Genomic DNA, 22828 nt, shown 5'->3' on the forward strand with positions numbered 1-22828 from the left:
TATTTATTTTTGGGACAGAGAGAGACAGAGCAAGAACGGGGGAGGGGCAGAGAGAGAGGGAGACACAGAATCGGAAACAGGCTCCAGGCTCTGAGCCATCAGCCCAGAGCCTGACGCGGGGCTCGAACTCACGGACCGCGAGATCGTGACCTGGCTGAAGTCGGACGCTTAACCGACTGCGCCACCCAGGCGCCCCCATAAACCATTCTTTAATGCTTTTTTTTTAATGTTTATTTTTGAGAGGGAGAGTGGGGGAGGGGAGAGGGGGACCGAGGATATGAAGCGGGCTCTGTGCTGACAGCAGAGAGCCCGATCCAGGGCTTGAACTACTGAACTGTGAGATCATGACCTGTGCCAAAGTCGGACACTTAACAGACTGAGCCACCCAGGAGTCCAAAGGAAACCATTTTTAATGCCAGAAGAATAAATGATTTCACACATTTGGAGTTCCTTAGGATCACTACAAGCAAAGTGTTGCTGAAAGTTATATGCTGATTTTTACAGAAACCCTATTATTGTATAGGGAGATGATTAGAAGACAGACACTGGGAGCCAAGTACTGGTCCCATTGCAAAAGAGCCATGCGATCTTGGGTCATTACTAACCTGTGCCTTACTTTCCTATCTGTAAACTGACATAGCAAAAGTACCTACTTCATAGGGATGAACAAGAACTAAATGAATTTTTGGAAGTAATACACTTAGAAGCACATACTAAGTGCCCAATTAATATCAATTATCGTTAATATTTCTAGTCACATTTCAAAATCTAAGCACAAGACAGTTTTATCCTAATGGAAAAAAAAGAGCCACCAAAAACCTCACTAAGATGAATTTTGAGTGATTGATGTAATGGGTGAATTTTATTATCCTTATTACATTTATTATATGTAATATTATAAATATAATAATATAATATTATTACACATAATAGTATAAATATATTTATTATTATTATTTTAGTAGGTGAAGTTTATTTATAAAATGAGGCTTTCCGTGTAATGGCCAGCAACAAAGTTCCATTTCATAGGATCTTAGACTTTTACAAATGAGAAAAATAATATTCAGGGAATCCCAAAGACTTATCCTACATCACAGTGTTTTTCAAACACATTCTTTGTTTTTTTTTTTCAACGTTTATTTATTTTTGGGACAGAGAGAGACAGAGCATGAACGGGGGAGGGGCAGAGAGAGAGGGAGACACAGAATCGGAAACAGGCTCCAGGCTCTGAGCCATCAGCCCAGAGCCTGACGCGGGGCTCGAACTCACAGACCGCGAGATCGTGACCTGGCTCAAGTAGGACGCTTAACCGACTGCGCCACCCAGGCGCCCCTCAAACACATTCTTGAATTCAGTGATTCATTCAATCCTAAGATAAAATAAGTAACTAGTAAAGTACGAACAAATATGAATAGAAAACTTGATTTCAGATCAACAATGAGCAACCTTTGTTTTTAATGTCAATTCATGAAAAATAAAAAGCGCCTTGGGCTATATACTTTGTTTTCATTCAAAACGAAAACAATTTTACTCCTACAGGAAAGAAAAAAAAAAAGTAATCTTACAAACATTGGCCTTGCTTATTGTTATTAACCTGTTACTATCCGGTCACATTTAAGAAATAACATTCACAAAATAATTTTCTGTGTTTGCATCCTTCACATTTATGTGCATTTGGAGATCACAACATATATTCACAGGGAATACCTCATGTCATACTCAAAATAACCCAACCGGGCCAGCATTGTTATCTTCCACATATGAATAGATAAATGAAAAGTTACTGGCTACAAGTCGTACTGCAATTTAAGGAGGACAGCTGAGCTAAAATGTGTCTATTTCATTTGTGGGGGGAAAAATAGATATTTATAGCGGGAAATTTTTCCTTGTTATTAACCATCAATACCTGTGTCCAAAGGTGGGTGATAGCAGCTATCTTGCAAAGCCAGCTTCTGATAGGTGTGAGAACCAGACCAGAGAAATGAATTGGTGTTGAATTGCTCAGCAAAAGAAACAGTATGATGAAAGGAAGCAGTCAGAAAGGACTTCCCGCGGGGAATGTTGAGGGGGCAAAGAGACCCGGAGTCATGCCATAAAATGACAAATCCAGGACTGGAATCTATCCCTGAGTCCCCCACAAGAGGTCTTTCCCATATACCCATATTTTACCATGAAGGAGAGGAAAATCTACTCAACTTGAGAAGTTGTAGTTCAAGTTTGCAAGAAATTTCCTCGTGGCTCTATAAAAGGAAAACTTTGCCTAAAATTATATTTTATTTTATTTGAAATAAGATCTATAGATTGGTTCCTCTAATTCTATGATGTTTCATTGTCAAGCAAGTTTCCCAAAGATTCTTGCCAGGGAAGAGAATCCATCATCATAAGGTTAACACTTACCCATTGTACGAATCAGCCACAATTTTTTGAGGTGTGGTAATTGACGGAGGAGTAATTTCCTCAGTGTTTGAGCAGTTCTCTAAATCACAGGTGTATACCTAGAGAATCAAGCATGCATCAGTATAGACCAGTGTCTGTCTATGTTCAGTTTGGCAACAAGTATTTCTTTTTTTATTTTTTCACTGTGTCCCCTACCCTCACACCCTCTCCAACAATAAGTATTCCCGAGCATCTGTTCTGTGCTTAGAATTTGCTAGTCACTGATCACTTTTCAAAGTATAAGAAAGAAAAAAAAACTTAAAAGTCAGTTTTATATCCTATATCCTAATGAGTGTGTATCCTGTTTACATCAATAAAATACAAAAACCTATTTTTCTGACTTGTGGAAGCACTCAACTACTTTTTTTAAGATTTTTTTTTATTTGAAAGAGAAAGAGAACACAAGCAGGGGAGACAGGCAGGGGGAGGGGGGAGAGAGAGAGAGAGAGAGAGAGAGAGAGAGAGAGAGAGACAATCCTAAGCAGGCTCTACACTTAGCTCAGAGTCCAACACAGGGCTCAATCCCATGACCCTGGGACCATGATCTGAGCTGAAATCAAGAGTTGGACACTCAACCAACTGAGCCACCCAGGCGCCCCAGAGATTTTTAAGTAATCTGTACAGCCAACGTGGAGCTTGAACTTACAACCCCGAGATCAAGAGTCACATGCTCGACTGACTGAACCAGTCAGGCACTCCTCAACTATTTTTTAATATTTAAGCTATATCCAAGTTTATGGGCTTCCAGCAATGGTGATTGCAATAAGTTTGTCCCTTTGAAATAAGGAAACTTGAAACACATCAAGTGTGTCTCCTTAAAGATTTCAGTTATACTGTATTTTCAGAAACCTACTAAAGTTATCCCTGGCTATTGTCTAATTTAAACTGCCTGCAGTTGATTTTAATCATGATCGGTAGTCTCACCTAGTGATAGCACAGAGACCACCACTCTCTTATGGAAAGTGAGTTATCACAAATGTAATAAACCCGTGGCTCTAAAAAATCACAAATAAAGATGACTTAAAGGTAGGTCAGGATTAGTCCTAGGTAAATTCTAGACCCGCCTATAGACCAGATCTGTGATTCATTGCTAACCCAGCATCTAGAACATAGCAAATATTCAGTGAGTATTTATTGAATGAATTATGTTTACTTGTAAATATACCGAGAAATGCATGTGTCAATATCTAGCTGTTCACTTTAAATTCTCCGACTAACCCGTTCATCCATGATGAAATACATCCTCTGATAAAGCCAGTCTACAGAGATGGAAGAAATTAATCCTGAGCCTCTGTAAAAAATTCTCAGGTCAGACACATCAGACATGTTGGCAACCTCTTTCATCCATATGAGAGCTCCTTCAGAGAAATACACAACTTGCTGGTGGACATTAATCACTATTCCTAGAAGAGCCATGCAAATACATGTCTGTTACTATACAACAACCAGGAAAAAAAAGTACATGACAGAAAATGTATTTCTTTTCATTTTTAATAAGGAGATCATAACAGAAGTCAGTCTGGATCTTTTTTTTTTTTTTCACACTAAGGGAACATTTCTTTCATTATACTGACCTGTAATATTACTGTATATAGCATCTGAATGAAGGCAATGTGCTTCATCTACCAGATGTTTTAAAGATCTCTTTCTTAGAGAAGATTTTCTGGATAAAAAGAGCCACTGTTCCTCTTCTTGAACTAAAACAATAACACGATTTACAGACAGACCAACCATATACACATTGACACACACGCAAAAGAACCCATTACCATCCTTCAAAGCAAGACAACTAATGCTTGAAAGAGGCTGGTCAGATTTTTGTCTGAAGACACTGGGACATTTCAACTGCAGTACAAATCACATTTAGTCCATGATGAGGGGAGCGAAGTACAGTGTCAATCAAGTAGGATTTATACATATGTGCCCCAGAGGGCCCCCAGAATAAGATCACATAAGGGATCACCGTTTTCAACAGCCTTGCCCCAAGTAGGAGCTCAGCTTGTTACCCCCAGCCATGAGAATGTGACTGCTTGGTGGAGGTGGGCCAGCCCAGGCCAGACTGACAGACATTGCTTGTCTCTTTTTTCTTCAATGATCTCTCCCTTTGAGGCCAGAGAGAAGTCCTTAGAGCAATGAAATCTGAGGACTGCAGAGCTCTGCTTGACGTCCCACTCAACTGGAGACTGATGCCGTGTGCGTCGACGAACACTTTTAGGGCAATTAATAAAAGTTATGCAATAATTGCAGTAACAACAACCTCAAGCCTGTTCTATATTTAACTCGCCCTTCGGATGCTTCTTGCATAACAGAAATGTCTCTCCTTTCCTAGAGTCTGGTAACAGCCAAAAAACCAAAGGCCGGCGATAGATGACATTGAATACACACTGGCATAGATGCGTGCAGATAATTCATTATTGTTTTTCCCACACGGGCCTCATACAGGAAGCACTCAATCTCTCAAGGCAGTTGTTGAAATGCCAAAGTGAAAACAAAAATGACACTGGCAAAAAAATAACAAAAGCTAATTTGGTAGATTGAATATTAAAAATGGTAAGATGTCAATTATTAAATCCAGATATATTTTTAAACCTTAAGGAGAATGGAAGAAACAAATATCTGATATGTATTAATTGATGATACATAATATGAAATGGGGTTGAGGGCAAAAAGATTACATGTGTCCCTAAGTATATAAATATGAGTCACAATCACTAGTGATTTCATCTGAAACTAAGGATTTGCTTGCGGCCATTTTTTTATCCCTAAATTATTCATTCTAAGTTTTAAACTTCTAAATTCTGACTTAAGAACATGGGTCTCATAATTTCCTTCTGTTTGCCAAATATGGGGATTCATTTAAAACCGAAAGCTTACCAAGTGCCAAAAGACAGTGTTTATTTGGGCAGAAGAGGTGGGGTTCTTGGGCTCCACCAGATGACCCTGGACTCTGAGCGCTGAACCCACCCTTGCCACCCCTCAGTTCCAAGTAACAAAGGAGCTTTCCCAGGCTGTACCTGCTGAGGATGGAGTGGTAATACTAGATTCTGCTTCTGGCCCCTCACCAACTTCATTTACTGCTGCAATGGAAAACCTATTCCAAAAACAATTTGGAGAGATGTGTTTCACATGGCATGGTGTGAACATGAGATAAAAAGAGAAGGAGCAATATTTCTATTTAAAGAACAATGTGGCAATGCATGTATCTAGTTTCTCGGTACCACTGCTCAGCCCTGAAACGACCATCAATCACATCCTTATTTGCATTCCCCGTAGACCAGGTCAGGGTCACAGAGGTCAAAAGCTGAACTCTGCTATCTACATGACCCTCATTCCTACCCTAATTTAAAGAGGTGTTAGTAAATGCTAGAAAAGCTAACAGTAATAAAATAATCTCCCTAACGATTAATTAAAAAAATAAATAAATAAAGCACCACTAACAGAATTTCACCTCCTTACTTTTTTCATGTTGGATTAAATAAAGAAATGGTATCATGGTGTATATGGTGTCTTTATTAGTGCCTCTTTATAAGGATCCTCTGAATATAATAGAAATACTTCAGAATGTTTTTGCTTAGGACACTGTAATCTAACACACAAACTTGAGGAAAGCTACAAGAACTTCAACCCAACAGCACAAAGTCAAGGGGAGTTCTCCAAATACATTTAAACAACTTTGGGGCCATATTTCTGCAATAATTACTATGCCTGCAGCCATGCTGGCTACAATTACCTTGCACCACTTAATTCTTACCTGTAGGTGGTGTTTGGTAGAGTGGAGTAAAACTGGAAACTGGTTCTCTGTGTCCCTGAATCTAATTGTTGATTTTTGCTGATCAGCCTTAAGTTGTAACCCAAAATAGGTCCTCCTGGGAATTGTGGTGGAGCCCAACTGACTTCCACGGTGTCGGGACTTGAGCTCTCGATATTTCTGATGGAAGGAGCAGTTTCCGGAACTAGAAGAAGTAATGGTGACATGGTGAGCAGGAAAATTACAGGCACAAATTTAAATAGGATAGGAAAAAAGTTTTGTATTTTGAAGTGTAAATTAAATATTTGTATTAATATTCAAAGTAAGTGATAGGAGGTGGTAAGATATCTATGAGCTGCGACTCTTGATCCCTGAATGAGACCAGTTAGCTACTTTCCTGAGGGACTCTTTTAAGTATTATTTTCCTTGCATCTCCTTTATGAAATAAAATTAAATGTGGAGGTACGTAAATAGGATAAATGTTCTGGAAAAAAATTATCAAAAATCTCTGGAGAGCTGAATGAATTGAAACTGTAGGGTGGTGCCCGGTGCGGAAGGAGAGGAGAAGCTATAATAAAAGAGGAGTCAATGATTAACGCGAGTTGGAAGAAGTAAATCCTGGGCCTTCTCACTCAGGAGAGTGCTATAGCCTGACTAGTTCCAGCTGAAGGTACAGGTTCAGATAAGCAAGATTTAGAACAGTGTGCTTCCCTCTTGCTGGCCTCAGCTGTGCTGGCCCAGACTGTGTGTTCCTTACCCCAGCTCCCAGGGTCCCTTGGAATCCAAGTTGACTGTGTTTAAGGCAGGACCCTCTCCCTTATGAAGGATTCAAGGAACATGCGTGAATTAATTAAGCATTCACTCACAGACTTTAGATGCTATCTAAGTAGCAAAGAGCAGACAGAAAAACAAATGATCTAACAGCCTATCTGCCTTCATGCCTCCACCTACTTCTCATAACTCCCACCCCTGAAACCACACTCTTTTATTTCCTCTTCCCAGAGAAAGACATACTCTGATGTCACTTTGTTCTTGTGTAGACTTCGCTGCCTCTGAACACGTTTGGCAAATGCTCTGCATCACTCCTGACTAATGAGAGTTGGTAGAAATAAGACAGTTCAACCTTCACAGTGGATGAGTTTTTAAAGGGCCTGTTAATTGATCTCTTGGCCTTTCTCTGATACAATTCCTCCTCAACTCTCAGACTAATCTTTGAAAAACACAAACCTCATTGTGTCCACTCCTCTGCTCCACGCATTCAGTCACCTTGGTGAGCAGAGGGGTACAAATCATCTTTCACTAATCAGAATCAGGATGTCAAAAAACCTAATTCATTAGGGTCAATGCTCAGACATGATCTGCTTCACTTTGAGCAAGTTAGATGCCACCTACATGGTGAGCTGTGATTCTTGTCCAAATCTCTCCCACAAAAATCCTCCCCAAAAGGCTGGTCAGGTTGGGCAAGATAATCCCTGACTAATAACAATTCCACTTGGTTAAGAAATTATCTTCATCAGGGCACCATCTAGAATCATACATTTCCCATCAAGCAAAGAAGAGGGCCATGAAGCATGAAACACAAAACAGAGACCTACAAGTTTTAATGTGGCTAGAAAAGTGAGAAAGAATTGAAGAATAAGGTGCTATCCACGAAAAGGATGCCCAGTGTAGGCCCAGAATACCTGGAGGGCATGAGAGCTTACAAATCCAGAAGAAAGGCCCAGAAATGGAAAGCAAAATTTGCCTTCTTCATTATTTTGATTTGACTAGCCATGCGCCCTGGATCATGTTATCTCTCCAGCATCAGAAAATGCTCCAGCCCTGTTAGGATGCATGAGACACTAGTTTGAACAAAGAAGGATCCATGTATTCTACTCTGCCTGGGAACATTTCAAATACTGTCCTAGGCCAGTGTCTGACCTGAGGTTCTGAGGATGGTCAGGGAATAACCAGCAGAGGTGGCCACACACAGCCTAAAATCTGATCAACAATAAGAGGGCACTAGTCAGGGAAGGGGAAAAATTCCTCAACCAGCTTCATCAGCTGTCCAGCTATGCTTCCGGGCATGGCCTAGTTCAGTGTGAGGCTCTTTGCACACTGCCAAATCTCCAGAACTAAGGCGTAGGGACATCTAACATCTGCCTGGAGTAAGCCCTCCAGGTCCATTCAGCTAACCCTGCAGGTAAAGGCACCAGACAACTCTCCTTCATTGTCCGTCCCAGGCATTTATCCCCCTGAAATGCTCCAAGCTTGAATCCTTTTCCTGGTGTGGAAGTCACATCTTCAAAAGAAGAAATCAGAAACCGCTCCAAAAAATGTGCTATTTTTTTTAAAAATCGTGTCTGTTAAAATATTAAAGTATTATCATAACCTCCATGCTGGTCACACTACGTCTGTGCTTTCAAATCTCTCTCATTCCCTCAATTCATTCTATGTGTAGTTGACAAAATTACCTTTTTAAGAAGCATGTGAAGCAATTACTTCTCTGCTTTAAAACCATCCTTGGGGCACCTGGGTGGCGCAGTCGGTTAAGCGTCCGACTTCAGCCAGGTCACGATCTCGCGGTCCGTGAGTTCGAGCCCCGCGTCAGGCTTTGAGCTGATGGTTCAGAGCCTGGAGCCTGTTTCCGATTCTGTGTCTCCCTCTCTCTCTGCCCCTCCCCCGTTCATGCTCTGTCTCTCTCTGTCCCAAAAATAAATAAACGTTGAAAAAAAAATTTTTTTTAAAAATAAATAAAAAAATAAAACCATCCTTAACTCTTAGTGGCTTATTGAGGTTTATACTGACTACCTTATTTAATACCTGATGTCCTTCACCCCATGTCCCATTTCCAAATCCCTGACAGACGCTGTTCAAAATGTTCCTCTTACCCAGGCACCTGGGTGGCTCAGACAGTTAAGTGTCTGACTCCTGATTTTGACTCAGGTCATGATCTCATGGTTTGTGAGTGTGATCCCTGCATCGAGCCCAGCGTGCAGCCCCTCTAGGAGACCCGCATGGAGCCCTGCATGGGGCTCCAGGCTGAGAGCATGGAGCCTGCTTGAGATTCTCTCTCTCCCTGTCTCTCTGACCCTCCCCCAGTCTCTTTCAAAAATAAATAAATAAATTTTTTTTAAAAATGTTCCTCTTACCATAGTACACAGCACCTTCCCAATTACAATCTACTTTCCTTATTTATTATGTTTCCTCCTTAGAGTTATGTCTCCTCCTCCAAAAAGTGAACAGCACAAGAACAGGGAGTTCTGTATTGACCACAGAAGTACAGGGAGCACCTAGAATGCCAGTTGATCCCAGAGGTATAGCGACTTGACATATAGTGAGGTACTCAGTTACTGAATGGATCAATTGATGAAGGAATCATTTATTTCGTTATTTAAAATAAACACAAACCAAACTAAAACTTTGGAATAATCTCCTCATTTCATAAGCAACACGGGTGCACCATACCTCCATAAGGATGAGTCCTGTAACTGGGACTTGGCAGAGAAGACAGCTGTAGCTGGGCTGTGAGGATCCAGACCACTCGAAAAATATACTCAGTGAAGGGATGCAGGGATTCTACCGTGTATGAGAGCTTGGACACAGCCTACATCAATGAGAGATTAATAGTCAGCATTTACAGAATCACCACCGCACAGTGCGACTCAAGAACACAGATTAGTTTGTAAAAGATGCATGACTTTTTTGGCTATGGGGTGACCCAGGGCCCGTCAGACCAGGAAAAAACAGAGGCCTGGAGCTTAGAGCTGAGCCATCCAGATGTCAGTCGACATAATTCACACCAAAAGTCCCGCCTTCTTCAAAATTGCAAAACTATGGATTCAGCCCTCTGCCATGTACCTCAAGGTTTTACTTTAACTTTTCTATGTTAATATACTTAGTGTCTTGGGATTATTCTCTGAACTTGCTCATGCTTGCTTTCCTAAAAGGGACAGTTCTAGGTGACCTTCTTGCCCTCCCTCCTAGTTGGGATCACTGTGGGTGGGATGGGCAGATAAGGATCAATGTTTATGAGTATTGAGTATGTGATGTTGTGCTGAAGGAACAAAATATGTCTAATAATATGTTTTCTTCAAAAATAAAGGATTTAGCATCAACATGTGGGAGTACTAGAGATTAAAATTCATCTAATCCAACCACTCACATTATACTTGAATCTTCTCCAAAATGTCTTTATGCCTATAATATATGCAGTAATTTGGCACTGCTAATAATTTGGAAAAAAAAAATCTGTGTGTATGTACATAGGCAGCTTTTCACACCTCAGTATAAGTCCAGCTTCCAGGAAGTTGTGCGTATTTCCACTGAATGATGTATTTGACTCCAGAGATGTTGGCAGATTTCCATCGTAACGTCACACTATGGCTTCCGATGGAAGAAGCAAAGGGTGCTGTGGGGAGGTCTGCATTTTCTAGGGAGAAAGGAAGATTTCATTCGCCATGCACCTCTGTCATATCAGAAGAAAGGGTGTCCGTTTCATCTAGTGCTCTCAGGACTCTCTTGTTACAACTACATCTTGCCACAAAAACCCACCTGAATAATAAAAGATGCATATAGTCAACTGGTTAATATTCTGAAAATCAGCGAATCAGTCTGGCTTCTTGTTTTCCCCATAGTATTCATTAATATGTTTTTTTGTTTTTTTTTACAGGCAAGGACCATGGAGCATTCTGAGAATGTCCAGTTTTCTCTTACTAAACCACTTCCTTCTAGGTGAGGGGGCTGGGTGCCAGGAATATGGTACATAACAGAACCATCCATTGTCCCAGAACGTGTATCCCAATTCACACTACAATTCTCGTTATTGCTCATCTTGTCAATAAATCATTTTTATTGTTTTTAATTTATTTATTTTTGAAAGAGAGGGAGACAGAGACAGAGCATAAGTGTGGGAGGCGCAGAGAGAGAAAGGGAGACACAGAATCTGAAGCAGGCTCCATGCTCCAAGCTGTCAGGCACAGAGCCCAACATGGGGATCAAACTCACAAACCGTGAGATCATGACCTGAACCGAAGTCAGACGCTTAACAGGCTGATCCTCCCAGGTGTCCCAGTAAGTTATTTTTATATGTACAAGTAGTTGTACTCCAAAGGATTCTATATTCAGTTGTTCTATAATGTAAAATATCTTGTGTCTTCTAAACATTAGTAACATCACAACTGGCAACACACATTTATTGGTGCTACTTTCAGGCACTGTACAAGGGGCTAGAATTTGGAACGGTATGTTCCCCGGGGATGAAGTTATTTCACTTTACTTTTTCTATTTTCCAAAATTGTGACTGATTTACTACTTGAGCTTGCTTCCCCCCCCCCAATTATTTATTGTGTAAAATACACATGACAAAAATTTACTGTCTTAACATTTTTAAGTGTGTTCAGTGGTATTAAGTACATTTATATTGTTGTGCAACCATAACCACCATCCATCTCCAGAACTCTTTTCCTCTTGCAAAACTGAAACTCTACCCATTAAACACGAATTTCCCATTCTTTCCCCCCACCCGCACCCCCGCCTCTGGCAGACACCATTCTACTTTCCGTCTCTGTGATTTTGAATACTCTGATCCCTCACATAAGTGTCATCAAACACTATTTGTCTTTTTGTGACAGGGCTGATCTCACTTAACATAACGTCCTTAAGATTCATCCATGTTGAACATGGCATCCTTACCTTGTTCCTGACCTTAGAGGATACAATTTCTTTTATAAAAAAATAAATAATCACTACTCTGGTTGAGAAAACATAATAGTCAATTTCCTTCATTTTTAAGGCTGAATAACGTTCCATTGTATGTATGTATCAAAGTTTGCTTATCCATTCCTCCATCAATGGACACTTGGCTTGCTTTCATGTTTTAGCTATTGTGAATTCAATAAGAAGTGGATAGATAGCATCAGTGTATAAATATCACTTCATGACCCCGCTTTATTTTGAGTATATACCCGCAAGGGGAATTGCTGGATTATATGGTAAATCTATTTTTAATTTTTTAAGGAACCACCATGCTGTTTAGCACAGAGGTTATGCCATTTTACATTGCCACCAACAATGCACAAGTGTTCCAACTGCTTCACATCCTCATTAACACTTTGTTTTATGGATTTTTTTTCTTGAGAGTAACCATTCTAGTTTTAATTTGCATTTCCCCAATTGTTTAGTGATGTTGAGTATCATTTCCTGTGCTTATCGATCATTTGTATATCTTCTTTGGAGAAATATCCATTCAAATCCTCCACCTATTTTTGAATTGGGTTGTTTGGTTTGTTTTGGTTGTTAAATTTTAAGAGTCTCAATATATTCTGGATATGAATCCCTTATCAGATATATGATTTACAAATGTTTTCTTCCATTATGTTGTTGCCTTTTTGCTCTATTGACAGTGTCTATTGATGCATATTTTTTTTAATTTTACTGAAGTCCAATTTGTCTATTTTTTTCTCTTGTTGCTTTTGCTTTGTGTCATATCCAATAAGTCATTGCCAAATCCAATGTTGTAAAGCTTTTGCTCTATTTTTAATTCTAAGAGTGGTATAGTTTTAGGTCTTACATTTAGGTCATGAATCCATTTTGAGTTAATTTTTTCATATGATATTATGTAAGGGTCCAACTTCATTCTTTTGTATGTGGATATCCAGTTTCCCAACACCATTTCTTGAAAAGACTGTCTTTTTCCCTTTGAATAGTCTAGGCACACTTGTCAAAAATCATTTGACTATCCAAATAGGATTTATTTCTGGACTCTATTCTAATCCATTGATCTATATGTCTGTCTTTTTGCCAATGTCACACTATTTTGATGACTGTAACTTATCACTATAAGTTTGAAATCAGGAAGTATGGGTCATCCAGCTTTGTTCTTCTTTTTAGGGTTTGGGGTCCCTTTAGATTCCATATGAATTTTAGAACATGTCTTTCTATTTCTACAAAAGATACTGGGATTTTAATAGGGATTACATTAGATCTGTAGGTTGCTTTGTGTTAGCATTGACATCTTAACTATATTGTCTTTCGATCCAAGAATATGGGATGTCTATTTATGTCTTCTTTGTTTCAGAAATGCCTTACAGTTTTATTTTGCAAGACTTTGACCTCCTTGGTTAAGTTAGTTCCTAAGTATTGTGTGCTTATTGATGCTATTGTAAATGGAGTTGCTTTCTTAAATTCCTTTTCAGATTGTTCATTATTAGAGGATAGAAATGCAAACTGATTTTCATGTGTTGACTTTGTACAAATTTATTAGTTCTAACAGTTTTTTGTGCTATCTTTAGCACTGTCTACATATAACATCATATTATCTGCAAACAGGGATAATCTTCCTTCCCCATTTCAAATTTGGATGGTTTATTTCTTTTTCCTGCCTCATTGCTCTGGTTAGAATTTCCTGTACTATGTTGAATAGAAGTGTTAAAAGCAGGCATCCTTGCCTTGTTCCTGACCTTAGAGGATACAATTTCTTTTATAAAAAAATAAATAATCACGACTCTGGTTGAGAAAACATAATAAGTTTTTGTAAGAAACTTAAAATGGGTAAATACAAACTTCCACGACCTCACTCTTTCTGATTAAAAGTTGACACCATTCTGATCATTATAGATACTGAATCTGGACTAATTAAAGTCCATAGTACCAGAATATCCCGTGACCCAGAAAAAAGAAAGCCACCATCATCTGAGGTTCTAGCCCACAGAGAGGCTTAGCACAACCCTTCTCTGCTGATTCTTTTATTTATAGTTCATTTTTAGCTTTTATAACTACACAAACAAAGCGCAGCTCCATTCCCCCCCCCCCCGGTTTTATTGTGTGAGACACTTAATCGGGGTGACTGGAATATGCAGTGGAAAACCTTTTTCAAAAAATAAAGGAAACCTCATTTAAAGTGGAATCAAGAAGCCCTGATGGGGGGGAGCTCTCACACACGTACCATTCATTGCACCCTGCATAACCAGCAGCAAGAAGGAGGATAAGAATTATCTTGACAAGGAGGACATTTTTTACACGGGATTTTTTTTTTAAAGAAAAAGAAGGAAGATCCCTCCACACTCCAGCAACAATGCACTAACACAATCTCAAACTCCTGTTCTTCTCCAGTGAACTTTTGTTCAAAACAACCCTCCCCAGTTTCCCTCTTTCCTCTATAAAAACCTACATTCCCTCTGTTCTCTGGGCTTACCTACAGTTTGCCATAGTTTGCTCACCCCAAATTGCAATTCCTTCGCTAATTCCTGAATAAACCCATATTGCTAGTGAAATAACTGGCTACTTTATTTTTAAGGTTGACATGCTAAAGAAGAGTCCAGTGTGGAGTTGTCAGCAAAGAGGAAGATCCGAAAGAATCAGAAAGAAGGTAAGTTGAGACCTGGGCAGAAGGGACCAGAGTTATATCAGTAAACGCAAGTAAAGGTAAACTTCATAACTAGATGTAGAGATGTTTCAAAGCCATGGCAATGCGCGTGGACAATCAGAGGTCAAGTAGGTTTGTTCTAAAATATCAGGACAAGAGTCAACTAAATGAGAAAAAGAAGCTGAACTGAGCTGTATACGACTTTCAATACACAGCTGAGTGGGTAAGAAAAGCCCCTGAAATCAGACAGTTGGGTTAAAATCAAGTTACTCCCTCTCTAGTTCATTCAATACCATCCCTTTCTATGCAGCCCTAAGCAAATATATATACTTTTGTGACTCATTTTTCTCATCTGTAAAATGGGGATTAAAAATAGTATTTATACCTCTGAGCGCAAAAAGAGCTAATATCTATAAATTACTTTTAACAGTGCCTGACTCATAAATACTTAGCAAATATTAGTTCTTTTTATTTCACCATTGCTATTTCCACCACGTGGAAGAGAGACACGGACAGTATCTAAAACAGAATAATACAGCAGACTCAGAGATAGGTGAACTAGGTACTAGGTGTGTTAGAGACAAAAAAGGATCTTAGGTGTTTGGGCAAAAAGATTCATTATAACAAACTGAAGATATGGCCTGTAAGCACAATTGCTTTTATTTAGACTTGATACATATCATTTGTTAATGGTATATAGACATTGATCCATAACCAGTGTGAAATATTAAATAAAGCACCAATTACACTTGTATTATAAAATATATATAATTAAGTTGTTAGTATAATTCTGGAATATAAGAAAGGAACGCAACTCAAAGCTTTCCGAACTTTCTCAGTTCTGGCATCTTTAGTTTCTCAGTAATTTTTGCATAACTCCCTGCACCAAAAGAATTACCAAACAGCTCCATGTATTAAGTATAACTTAAGTTATGCATGTCCTTTCACCTTAGCAGATATTTGAAAAAAAAAATAATAACACACATAAATAGAAACACAATATATGTATTTAAACCTTCAATAAAGAGAATTGCACACTGGTGTGCCTGGATGGCTCAAGCAGTTAAGCGTCCAACTCTTGAGTTCCACTCAGGTCATGATCTCACAGTTCAGGGGTTCAAGCCCCACATCGGACTCCGTGCTGACATTGTGGAGCCTGCTTGGGATTCTCTCTCTCTCTGCCTCTCTCTCTGCCCTTCCCCTGCTTGTGCTCTCTCTCTCAAAATGAAGAAATAAACTTAAAAAAAATGAATTGCACACTAATGGGATCTGTGTGCCTATTGGGCAACCTGTTCCAAGTTGAGTTCCTTATGGTACTTGCTTTTATCCCAGCAATCACCAAAAAAACTCAGCGTTGCAAAGATATGATATAGAAAGGAATGTAGCTCATTTCGTTGTTTATACCATGAACTACCTACAACTAGTAGTTCCAATAATGTCCAGAAGATCAACTACCCCTATGTTTCCCTTAAATGTTTAAAATGCCCCATGCTTTCCTATGAGGTATGTGTGATGCACTGGGAGGGGGGAGGGGGAGGAGGCAGGGGCCGCCCCAGGCCCCAGGGAGGTTCCTCGGTGCACAGTTTGGAAACCATAGAATATAAATTTTATCCATAGCTAATTCCCACTACACAGAAGGAAAAGAATGTACTACCACTTATCTCTCCACAGAAATGTCAAGGGGGTTCTTTTGTGGGATACCAAAGGGCAGAAGCAAATCAGAACAGCCAGGCAAGATCCTCCTTCCAGTTTCCATCAGTCACTGAGAGCAAGGAGCAAGCCATTGAAGCAAAGAGCACAACTTACAGGAGAATCAATCATTCCCCAGTCTGGAGGGAACAGTCTACCTCTTCGTGGGAGGAAGACCCTGGAAATTCTGGAAAAGAAAGCTACTAACATCCAGGCTGTGACTTACCAAAGAGCTGGTTCTTCAGAAACCACTAGAGAATTAACACACTAGGGCAAATTCACTAAGACACACCCAACCTGCTCTGAAATCAAAGGGAACTGTAGATGTATAGCCAAGTACCCTACTTAATCAGAATCTAAAAGCAAGAAGCATAGTTTCTAGACATTCAGCAAACTTCCCAGGGCCTTGTAGGGAGCCAGGCAGATAGTAGATACTCTGCTGACGAGCTGTTAGCTGAATAATTAACTGCATGTGAAATAAAATATTCTTATGCTTTTGGTTCATTAAAACAGTGGCATTTCCTGACCTCAAATCTAGTTAGGATTCATAGTTGTCTCTTTCATTAAGATGGAAGTGATCTCGGGGCGCCTGGGTGGCGCAGTCGGTTAAGGGTCCGACTTCAGCCAGGTCATGATCTTGCGGTCCGTGAGTTCGAGCCCCGCATCAGGCTCTGGGCTGATGGCTCGGAGCCTGGAGCCTGTTTCCGATTCTGTGGCTCCCTCTCTCTGACCCTCCCCCGTTCATGCTCTGTCTCTCTCTGTCCCAAAAATAAATAAATTTTAAAAAAAAATTTTTTAAATAAAAGAAGAGTTTTGCTGAGTTTCTATCACAATGACTTCCACATTTGAAAATATTGAATTTTTTTCTATATATGTATATATTTTTTATTACACTGAGATAGAGAAGTCTAAATATTTTTTAAAATTTTTTAACGTTTATTTATTTTTGAGAGAAAGTGCGAGTGGGGGAGGGGCAGAAAGAGGGAGACAGAGGATCCGAAGCAGGCTCCATGCTGGGAGCGCAGAGCCCCATGTGATGTGGGCTTGAACCCACACCTGAGCCGAAATCAGGAGTTGGCCGCTTAACCGACTGAGCCATCCAGGCGCCCCAGAAGTCTAGATAGTTTAGAAGGTGGCTCATTCTCCTTACATACGCACAGTCCCTCGAGTGGTGTTGATTATTTTCAATAACAGTGGCGCGCATCTGCTTACCCAGCACTTCCTCTTCGTATGCACCTTCAGCACCGCTGCAGCCAACCTCACATGATTCTCGCTAAGGAAGACAGGGACCATACCAGTCAGTGCAGCCCAGGAACTGCTTTCGCTGATACATTTCAACTAAATTGTGAAATGCAATGCCTGCTATATAAGTATACCGGTGTATCAATTATTTCCACCGCAGTACTTAAAGTTTCCATTTGCTAGTGGAATTAGAACAGCACCTTTCAAACTTTTTTGATCATGTCCCAGATTCCAAAACACATTTTCACAAAACAACTTGGCACACACATACAGGTTGGGGGGTGGGGGTGGGGGTGGGGGTGGGGGATCTTGAAACAGCACTTACTTTTTTTTCTTTTTTTTTTAACAGTTTTACTGAGATCTATTTCATATGCCATAAAATTCAGCCATTTAAAGCACACAGTTCAGTGGCTTTTCACTATACTCATAAAATTGGGCAACCATCACCACAATCTAATTTTAGAACAACTTTATCCCATTAAGAAACCCCATACCTGTGATGCACTCATATATGTTCTGTTCTATTCTATTCATTTAATTTGTTGTGACTCTTTATTCACCAAATTGATTTCATGACCCTTATAATATGTGACACCCCACAGTGGGGGAAAAAAAACGCTGAGCTCAACCATGCAATTATATGTTTGCCATCTTGGTCAAAGGTTAGTGAGTTAATCACTTTAAACTTTAGCTTAAAATGATGACTATTTATTTTATATACCCATGCTTTCCTTGAGAAATTAAAAGCTGACTACATTTCTTAATAGCTTGAACATTTTATTTTTTTTTTCAACGTTTATTTATTTTTGGGACAGAGAGAGACAGAGCATGAACGGGGAGGGGCAGAGAGAGAGGGAGACACAGAATCGGAAACAGGCTCCAGGCTCTGAGCCATCAGCCCAGAGCCTGACGAGGGGCTCGAACTCCCGGACCGCAAGATCGTGACCTGGCTGAAGTCGGACGCTTAACCGACTGTGCCACCCAGGCGCCCCGATAGCTTGAACATTTTAATAAATATCTTAATACCAATGTTAAAGACACTTTTCCAGAGAAGACATTCAGATGGCTAACGGACACATGAGAAGATGCTCAACATCACTGCTCATCAGAGAACTACAAATCAAAACCACCTGACAGAATGGCTAAAATTAACAACCCAGGAAATAATAGATGTTGACAAGGATGTGGAAAAAGGGGAACCCTTTTGCTGAGTCGGTGGGAATGCAAACTGTATGGAGAACAGTATGGAGGTTCCTCAAAAAACTAAAAATAGAACTACCTTATGACCCAGCAATTGCACTACTAGGTATTTATCCAAAGGATACAGGAGAGCTGATTCGGAGGGGCACATGCACCCCAATGTTTACGGCAACACTATCAACAATAGCCAAATTATGGAAAGAGCTCAAATGTCCATCAACTGATGAATAAAGAAGATATGGTTTATATATACAATGGAATGTTACTAATGATCAAAAAGAATGAAATCTTGCCATTTGCAACAACGTGGATAGAATTAGAATGTATAATGCTAAGCAAAAATAGTCAGAGAATGGCAAATATCATATGATTTCACTCATGTGTGGAATTTAAGAAACAAAGCAGATGAACATAGGGGAAGGGAAGGAAAAATAGAATAAAAATAGAGGGAGCAAACCATAAGAGACTCTTAATATACAGAGAAAAAACTGAGGGTTGCTGGAAAGGTGTTGAGTGGGAGAATGGGCTAGATGGGTGATGGGAGTTAAGGAGGGCACTTGTTATGATGGGCACTGGGTGTTATATGTAAGTGATGAATCACTAAATTCTACTTCTGAAACCATTATTACACCATATGTTAACTAACTTGGATTTAAGTTAAATAAATAAATATTAAAAATAATAAAAATCTATTCACCAATTCCATTAACAAGTATTTTTAGCCACATGACACACAGTCACTGAATGATGTGTATCACTTTCCATATCATAGAAGGTATACACCATATACTCATATGTTATAATTATGTATTTCCTAATAATAGATGGATGAGCACTGGGTGTTATATGTAAGTGATGAATCACTGAATTCTACTCCTGAAAAAGTTACCACACTATATGTTAACTAACTTGAATTTAAATTTAAAAATTTAAAAATTTTTTAAAAATAGTAATGTTAAATTTTAAGGTCTACAAAAACCTAACAATGATTAATATTTTACTTAATTAACTGAAAAGAGTAAACATTTTCATAACTAAGACACAAATTTCCTGCAACTCTTAACAGATACATTAGCATTCAAGATGAAAGAAAGAAAGAAAGAAAGAAAGAAAGAAAGAAAGAAAGAAAGAGGGAGGGAGGGAGAGGGAGGAAAGAAGGAAGAAAGAAAGAAAACAAAACAAGAAAGAGAAAAGAAAAGAAAGGAAGGGGAAAAAACTCTTGGAGAAAAGGCACAAATTGTGACTGTAGCACAATCATGATCCATATTCCTGCTCTCAGTCAATTTGCAATTATAATACCTAAGACAACATGCTATTGTTTCTCATGATGATGGTGGAAACGATGACATGACACATTTGCCCTAAACATCCCAGGTAATTTACAAATACTAGCTGCACAATGTTTGACCTGGGCACTCAAAGGAAGTACAGGCTGATAAGCTCGGGTTTGCTTAGTTAAGGATTAATTTAAATACCTCAGTCTGGGCTCAGGATTATTTAACTTAAGGGTTTAGTATACTTTTCACATCCTTATTGCAGGTTTCAATAAAATGCATTCAACATGTTCATTACCTGAGGAGAGAATAAATATACCAAGTGGCAACAAAACTATCATGTAACATGGAAATTTTTTTCCAAGTCACCAAGGAAGAAGAAAGGAGATGGAATAGTGTTTATTTGGAAATACAGCTAGTACTGACTGCCCAGGAAATTGTGGGCTTATTTTTCTTGCATTTTTTTTCAGGGGAAAATACATAAATAAAATTCTGATCTATCTAGGAGTTTAAATGTTTTGTTACTTTGTGAACCTTGTATTTTTTTTTTCAGCCTTATTGAGATGTAATTGACACATAAATTGTGTAAATTTAAGGTGTACAACATGTTAATCTGATATATTTATATGTTGCAAAATGATTAACACAATGGCATTTGCTAACATCTCCATCCCATCACACAATGACCATTTCTTTTCTGGGGTGAGAACATTTAAGATCTATTTTCTTGGCAACATTCAGGTATATAATGCAGTATTATTAGCTATAATCACCATGCTGTACATAGCTCTCCGGAACTTGTAGTCATAAAACTGGAAGTTTCTGCTCTAAGGAGTTTAAATATTATATCAAGTGGACGCAACACTGTATATTAGATTCCCTCTCTCTGTTATCTAACGTTGGACTTCGCATGACATTACCCAGTGCTCAAATTGCCTAGAGAGCATCTAAAGGTTTTGGATTTAAGGAATCCAGAGAATCTGAGCCCAGAGCCCGTGGATGGGGCAATTATACAGTGTATTTATTCCGGGCTACTGAGCTACCATTCCCACTGCAGAAGCCAAGTGCATGCTTCCCAGGGGCTACATCGACCTGCTGTCTCTGTTTTAGTCCCTACCGCCATTTCTCCCATTGTAGTAAAACCACTTGTCTCATTGTCCTCTGGCTCCACTCCTGTGTTTATCAGACTGGCTCACTTGCTGCAAAATGCCTTTTCTTACTCCTGTAGCACAAGGAGGACACACCTACCACCCTCCTGGGATGCCCCTAGTTACAGCCTCTCCATATGAATTGTGGCTTCTTTCCCTAAAACACTGTTCATTCATTCAAAACGTGTTTGTTGAGTACATTTTTTGTGTGTGCCAAGCACGGGTTCAGGCTTGAAGGATCTGGCAGGGAGCAAGACCAGTAAGTTCCCTACCTTCATGGAATGTACGTTCTCTTAGAAGAGGACCGACAACAACAGAGTAAAAATTCTTTTAAACAAAATACATTCAGGGGTGATTGATTGGGTGGCTCAGTTGCTTAAGCAACTGACTTGGGCTCAGGTCATGAACTCCCAGTTCCTGAGTTCAAGCCCCGAATCGGGCTATTTGCTCTCACCACAGAGCCCACTTTGGATCCTCTGTCTCCGTCTCTCTCTGCCCCTCCCCAGCTTGTTCTCTCTCTCTCTCTGTCTCTGTCTCTCTCTCTCAATAAATAAATAAATAAATAAACAAACTTACAAAAGAAAAAAAGCCATAAAAAATAAAATAAAATAAAACAGATAATGAAAAGTACTATGCAGAAAATAAGACAAGTTGAAGGCATAAGTCCTGACTGGGCAGGAAGGTTGTCTCATCAGGGCGCTCAGAAAGAACCATGCTAAGATGACCCTAGAGCAAGGCCTAAGTGATTTCAAGGAGCTGGGCTCCTATGGGTGTTAAGGGCAAAAGCTGGGAGGCAGGAGTGTGCCTCCTGTGCTCAGAAGAGGGAAAGGCCAGTGTGGCCGGCACAGAGAACAGGGAGAGGGGTGCAAGAAGAGGCCGGGGAGCCAGCAAACGGTAGTTCGTAATTTTTCTGAAACAGCAATGCGAAGCCATAAAAAGATTTTTAGGAACAATATGATCTCATTTGTGTTTTTAATTACCAGGGATAAGCCCTCTCACGGGTTAACATCATTTTCCAACTTATACTTTGTTAAGCTAACATTTTCAAGACTACTTCCTCCAAGGACCATGTGCAGAAATTCCCAGCTTCCTGGGTTGACGCATTAATGGTTGAAGAGTTTGATTTCCTGCAGGTGTGGGTAGCTGAGTTTAAGTCTCCTTCCACATACCTATCTCGATCTCCATATCTATAAAGCATGTATTGCTATTCAGTTCTACTTTATTTAAAGTGTAAAATAGTGAAGTATCTGGGCAACTGGGTGGCTCAGTCGGTTAAGCAGCTGACTTAGGCTCAGGTCATCATCTCATGATTGGTGGGTTTGAGCCCCACATGGGGCTCTGCGCTGACAGCTCGGAGCCTGGAGCCTGCTTCGAATTCTGCGTCTCCTTCTCTCCCTGCCCCTCCCCCACTTGTGCTCTGTCTCTCTCTCTCTCTCTCTCTCTCTCTCTCTCTCTCTCTTTCAACAATAAACATTAAAAAAATTGTAAGTGTAAAATAGCCAAGTATTAATAGAAAAGAACAGAATAATTATGGAAGTTATAACACTGTGAGAAAAGATGTACATTATATAAACACAGGCAACTGGGCAGCACAATGATTGCCTGGGAGCTACAGCATTAGAAATCCAATCCTGGGCTGCTTCAGCACTTGAGAGCCTTGAACTCTCTCTGCCTTTCTTGACACAGTCTCCCCAGGGATGGTTTGGGGAGAGGGGGAGGTAATTTTACTTTAGTCATATAAAAAGAC

The 22828-nt window shown here is 39.7% G+C and overlaps 1 protein-coding gene across 4 annotated transcripts in view; it reads right to left on the reverse strand.

Annotated features, from left to right (window-relative positions):
* The window catches only part of ROS1 (ROS proto-oncogene 1, receptor tyrosine kinase), a 124346-nt gene that overhangs the window by 89959 nt on the left and 11559 nt on the right, over positions 1-22828 (reverse strand). For all 4 annotated transcript variants that reach the window (XM_040474472.1, XM_040474473.1, XM_040474475.1 and 1 more), the window contains exons 5-12: positions 17430-17490; positions 10447-10595; positions 9632-9770; positions 6188-6389; positions 5451-5527; positions 4011-4133; positions 3655-3839; positions 2398-2495 (exon numbers count right to left, since the gene is read on the reverse strand). In XM_040474472.1, the coding sequence (XP_040330406.1) occupies positions 2398-2495; positions 3655-3839; positions 4011-4133; positions 5451-5527; positions 6188-6389; positions 9632-9770; positions 10447-10595; positions 17430-17490 (1034 nt within the window). The remainder of the gene's footprint in view (positions 1-2397; positions 2496-3654; positions 3840-4010; positions 4134-5450; positions 5528-6187; positions 6390-9631; positions 9771-10446; positions 10596-17429; positions 17491-22828) is intronic.

Source organism: Herpailurus yagouaroundi, unplaced genomic scaffold (assembly GCF_014898765.1).
Source record: "Herpailurus yagouaroundi ecotype Mexico unplaced genomic scaffold, PumYag 139, whole genome shotgun sequence".
Taxonomy (NCBI): Eukaryota; Metazoa; Chordata; class Mammalia; order Carnivora; family Felidae; genus Herpailurus; species Herpailurus yagouaroundi.